Here is a 6,109-nt window from a genome sequence, read left to right on the forward strand (position 1 = left end):
GAACATATTTTCTGTATAAAGTATACGTGTTGAAACTAAACAAGCATTTTACAAAATCTTTTTGAAAGAAAATACATGTGCTGAAAGTTAGATCTTAATATTGATTTCTATTAAGTCATAAATCAATCACTAAATTTATTCTTGAGTACATTGTTGTGAATCTTCTTGAATCAAGTTGAAAGTTATAATACGAACAAGTGCTCAACTAAACGTGTTATCTCATATTGTATATTCAATTTGTATATCCATATTCATATCTAAAAGCTTGTAATTAACATAGTTCTGTATATATACATATATACATCTATATATATTGGAAGGTTGAATAGTTAAGGGTTGAAATATTTAAAATTCCGCGAATTTAAATAACCCAATTCACTCCCCTTTTGGGAATACATCCTAATTTCAGGTTTAATGGCGCTATTGAAATCGTTTCTCCTTTTTAATGAGGATATTTTGATGTATATCACACACACACACACACTAATTCGCCTAGTTCAATTAACAATAACATCATTAGGTTGGTGATTGGTCCATTTTTAAAACTATAGCTTTTAAAACTATATTATTTACATACAAATCAATTGGCTAGATTAGGTTTTTGAGAAATAGATTCAATGATGGAGTTGATCTCGCCTTCAATTAGCTTAGAGTAATTTCATTGATAAATTTATTGTTTTGTTTTCTAGATAGATTTTTTGTTTTGTTTTATTTTTTTCCATAATAGTAAGAAAACAAACTAATAATATGTCACAAAGTAATAAAAAATAGTATTATCATTATTAAAGTAAAATTTGTATGCATAACACTACATTGTTTACCTAGTTTATTAATTGTCTATGTTAGCTTTGATGCAATCCCAATAGGGGGGTGAATTGGTATTTAAAAAGTTTTATCCCCTAGGTCAATCCACTAACATCAGTATTACAGAAGCCTAAGGTCAATTTAGTGCATATAAAATAAATCAATGTATACAACAGAATTTAAACTGTAATTGAAATATAACCAAACATGCACAATCAAGCAGTAAAGGAGATGACACCAGAAATGTTATCGAGGTTTGGCAAACTGCCTACGTCCTCGCCTTGGCTAACAAGCACAAGGATTACCACTATAAGCTCACTTAACGAGTGGAGCGACACCTAAACAATCAGGTCAATTAGCATAGAGTTGACCTCAACCTTTACAATCAGGTCAATTAACACAGGGCTGACCTCAACCTTCACAACCAATCCTTACCCTGCTGGATTACCACCCCTTCAGGTCATGCCTCGAATACAACATATTTCTCAATATAACAGGGTTCAATGATTATGCTTCTCAGTCAAGCAGATGTGTACCAAATGTAATCAATCACATGCACATCAACTATATTAAAAAAAAAAATGTAAGCTAAGTGATGTGAATATTTAAGCAAACAAACACTCAACAAAATGTGATCACTAGAATGTTCAAGAGTGTTCTAAACAAGCTATATCTTTTAAACAAGTTATATTAAATCTTAATAGCGAATTAGGGTTTCAAAGATGTTAATCAAATATTCAAACTAACTCAAAATATTTTCCTTCAATGAAATAAGCATAAGAGTAGTTTGAAAATATTATAACTTGTAAAAAAAATATTTTGCACAACAAAATCAAAACTATAGGAATCTTATAATGACAATGCAAAGATCCTTAAGCTTGTTAGTTTATCCCAACACAAGATTTATAATGTTCAAATATATGAGATAAACTTAACTAAACTCCCCAAAATCAATGTCAATAAATAATTAAGGCAATGAGAGTATTAGCAATTTCTAATAATCAATAACACAATATAACATTCTCATAATACTAAGATGTATCAAGGGAATGAAGAAATGAGAGTAATTTGGCAAAATAGGATTTTGAAAATAGAGAGGATTTTTGCTAATGATTTTTTGCTAATTAAAATATAATCCTCACAAATGAACTCATATTTATAGACAAAAGGCCAAAATATAGCCGTTTAGGACATGTAAGGTATTATTAGCATTATTTTAAAACACTTTAGAGCATTTAACCCAGTTTAACATTTTTAACCTCGGTAAATAATTAAGTAACTTGAGAAGATTTGGGTGGCTGAACTTTAGTTCGGTCGCTCAAATAAACTTAGTTAAAAAAGGATTTTTTAAATGGTTTGATAGCCCGAGTCTAGGTTTGGGTGGCTGAACAAAAGTCAGAAACATTATGTCCGTGGTTCGGGTTCCCGGATATAAGTTTGGTTAACCGAACTAGCAAGTTTGGTCGCCCGAGGCCTTTTTGAACACGAAGGTTCGGGTGCCCGAGTTGGTGAAAAGTGCTTTGGCACTTGTTCGGTCGCTCAAATAGACTTAGTTACAAAAGGATTTTTAAATGGTTCAGTAGCCCGAGTCTAGGTTTGGATGGCTGAACAAAAGTTAGAAACATTATGTCCGTGGTTCGAGTGCTTAGATATAAGTTTGGTTAACCAAACTAGCAAATTCGGTCGCCTGAGACCTTTTTTGAACATGAAGGTTCGGGCGCTCGAGGTGTTTTGAACACCTGGGGTTTGGTCGCCCGACCTCTCACAAATATTGTTTATTCTATTCAATTTCATTTTAAGTTGATCCCCTAATTGTGAATGTAAATGGGGACTTATTGTGCATAAGTGTTGGGACCTAGGGTCTTTTCAAGTACGCCCAAAAACCTAGCATCAGTCGACCGTGCCCTAAGGTCATTCGGTCCCTATGGTCAATTTACGACATTTATAAGCTTACAGATCCTATATGCAGGATATGCAAATAATTATTATAGACATTTTCTCCTAATTACTATTACAAATCTTTATTGAATTAAAATGAATTACAACATAAAAGAAGCCTTCAGGGTCTTCATGCTTTGCTTTAAGTGTCATTTCTTAATCTACTAATAAAAACTTGCACATACACTTGATAGCCATCAAATACTAGAGTATTTATCATTATCAAAATCGGGTGTAACTTATAAAAATAACAGTATATCTTGTAATAAATATTTTATGAGGTGAGAATCATTAGAAAGAACGTGGTCCTATTCCATATTTCATGTTTCACTTTTTTAGGTAAAAAAATGTTTGTATATAACAAGCATGAATGATTGTGGCCTGTGAATTTTTTAATTTGGATTAAAGGATTTAATAAATGAATCATTAGTTGTACCGTTAATGCATCAAATTAAAAGCAAACCACCCAAAAGAATCAACGATTCCATCTTTTCTTTACCTTATTTTTTGGATTTTAATTTTTAAATGTAAATGTATATAATTTCATATAAATGCTAAATAGTTATAACAGAAGTAATATTATTGTTATTAAAGTTAAACATTTTATTACTAGGTATATTAATTGTAATAAATAATTTTCATTTTGAAATATAAGAAGGAATGTGGTCCTACTTTACATTTCATATTTCATATTTTCCGGTAAAAAAAAATGTAACCATAGCCATGATATATATATATATAAATATATATATATATATATATATATCATAAATTTATATAAATTTGGAGAAAATTTAATAAAGACTAATCTAAATTTCCAAAGGCGGAATAAACATATTTCTTGGAACAGCGGGAAGAAACAAACATAAAGTAGGAAAAAGAGGAATGTCCAGAAGCATTCCCCCCTTTTTATTAAAAATAAAAGAAATAAAAAATAAAAAGAATCTGGGCTTGGCAAAACCCTATAGGAAGTCATGCGATGCTTTTCCCCGCACCCGCCTTTTTTTACACTCGAGACTTCCCTTTTCTCCGAATGCTTCTCACCGCCCCGTTCCAAGTGCAACGGTCATTCTTGGAAGGTCAGCAAAGGCTGTAGGGGAGGGGAGTGCCATCCACGCGCCATCAAGAGCGCGTGCGATTCCACCCACTGTTACACCCAATCTAATTTATGTGCGAATTCAGGCTCACGCCTCATCCCTCACCTCGGCAGGGCTCAGGAGCACAATCACTAACCCTACCCAAAATAGAGACTGAAAAAGGAAAAGAGGCGAAAGTCCAAAAGTCCATTCGTCTCTGAGCTCCGATGCAGTCATCAATGGCGGAAGACCCTTCTCCGAGACCCTCGTATGCGCTGCTGCTGAGGCTGATGAGCAAAAGGAGGACATGGGTTTGTCTCTTTGTGGTGGTCTACGGGATCCTCGTGTCTTCCTCGTGGAACCTGCTCAAGACCATCCTCTCCTGGTACAAATCCAGCCTCGACTCGCCTTCTGCTTCCTCCGGCTGGCCTGCCCTGTACGCGTCCGTGCTTCTCGGAGCGGTCTTCGGGCTGCTGGCCATGGCGGCGGCTCTGGCGGTGGCCGTGCCGGCGATGGTGGTGACGTGGATCACTGTGCTGGTGCTGTTGACGTTCTGCGGGAAGCCGAGGAGCGCTCTAGTGATGGAGGGGAGGGAGATCACGGCGGAGATCTCTAGGGTTGTGCTCAAGATTCTGTTAAAGGAAGGGAATGTGGTGGCGGCGATTTGTGCGGTTCTGGGGTACTTTGCGCTTTTCAGGAGGAGCGGAGGAGACTGAGATTGAATTTTAATTGAATTTGGTCACGGGATTTGCTGTATGCTGCGGGGATGGATCTTCTCCCCCATGGAAGATGCAAGATGGGTTTTTTTTTTTCCCTAAATTTTTGGGAATAGATAGGATTTTGGTAAAGTTTTGTCCACTTCTCTCTCTCCCTCGAGGGAAAAAAAAAAAAAAAAAAGCGCGTGTACAGTTTGGATTTGCAGCTATGCCATTGCTATAACATAGAAATGGAAAATTGGAGAAAGCTTTTTGTTGAGCTGTGTCTCACTAATTACTTCTTCTCTTTATTTTTTTATTTATTTTTTCGGAATTTCATTTCTTGTGCCAATTCAGATTTAGATCATCTGCATATGTATGTCCGAAAGGGGCCACAGCCTAGCCCAACTTGGACGAGATTTTTTCATTTTTTAATTTTATTTTTTAATAAAATATTAAATACCAATCTAAATGGAGAAAATTTTTTTATTTTAATGCGTTCCAAATCGCTGATGGTGTAACGAGATTTAAATAAAATTCGCTAGATCAAACAACGAGATTTAAACGGTCAAACCATTCGTGTGTTCACGCGTGAAAAGTAAAACTCGTTAGATCATCCATCGAGATTTGCTTGGGAAATAAAGCTGGTAAGTAAAATCGTAATAGATTAAATATCATAAAAAAAGAGAAGATTATTAGCCTTAGTGGCTATATAATCATGTTTAATGTATTTTGATGATATTAACCTATTTGTTATTTTTAGTGTATTTCTATTTTTCATATCATGTTAAGTACAAGTACAAATAGCAAATATATGAAAACTGGATCAAAGGTAAAGATCGGACCGAGTAGACGTTCGAGTAAGAAAGATCAAGAAGGATACTTACTCGAAAGAACTCAAGAGTATATAGGATTTCACTAAATCACAAACTCAATACTCATGGTTTTTAAAGATAAAATAAAGAATTTGACAAAATATCCTATACTCAAATATGTTTTCAAATAAGACAAGTGTTAAGTGGTAATTGTGTTATAATCTTTTATATACTTAGTCCAAAACAAGTTTTATGTCCTAAATCCTCAAGAAAACTAAGTATATATATGTGGCAATTTTTTCAAAAAAAGGAAAATAAGAAAGAAAATTTATTTTTTATTATATTTTTTTAATAATAAATGTTATTAAAAATAATTTTTTTTCTAATATAATAAAAAAAAGTCAAGAAAATAGAAATGTTAATGATGTGTAAAATGAAAATTTTACTCCTTAATGTTTTTCCTACATTCTCTTACATTTTTCTAGTTCCAAATGTAACCTTAACTATCAATTATAAAGCATTTTATTAATGGTTGAATCCATAAAATAGTCCAAGACATAAATCATCTTTCTTTTTTTCTATTTTATCTTTCTTTAATATTTAACAATATTAAATATAACTAATATATTATATATTATATAATTATTCATTTTTTAATTTATTTTTTAAGTCAAAATTCTTACTGCCAATCAACTCAAAATTTAAAGCCCGCAATGATCTCTAATCTTTCTCCTACTAAACACTCCAGTTGCATTAAATGCTGTTATTCCCTTGCGCTTCA

The 6,109-nt window shown here is 33.3% G+C and overlaps 1 protein-coding gene across 1 annotated transcript; it reads left to right on the forward strand.

Moving 5' to 3' along the window:
* Positions 1 to 3,508: 3,508 nt before the first annotated feature.
* On the forward strand, positions 3,509 to 4,808 carry LOC131149167 (uncharacterized). The gene has a single exon (XM_058099342.1). It carries the CDS (start codon positions 4,046 to 4,048, stop codon positions 4,532 to 4,534), a length of 489 nt encoding a protein of 162 aa, XP_057955325.1. The 5' UTR covers positions 3,509 to 4,045; the 3' UTR covers positions 4,535 to 4,808.
* The last annotated feature ends 1,301 nt before the right edge of the window (positions 4,809 to 6,109 follow it).

This window comes from Malania oleifera, chromosome 2 (genome assembly GCF_029873635.1).
Source record: "Malania oleifera isolate guangnan ecotype guangnan chromosome 2, ASM2987363v1, whole genome shotgun sequence".
Taxonomy (NCBI): Eukaryota; Viridiplantae; Streptophyta; class Magnoliopsida; order Santalales; family Ximeniaceae; genus Malania; species Malania oleifera.

What these genes read in the sequence shown, in the direction of transcription:
- LOC131149167 (XM_058099342.1), top strand. Translation starts at nt 4,046, where the DNA reads ATGCAGTCATCAATGGCGGAAGACCCTTCTCCGAGACCCTCGTATGCG.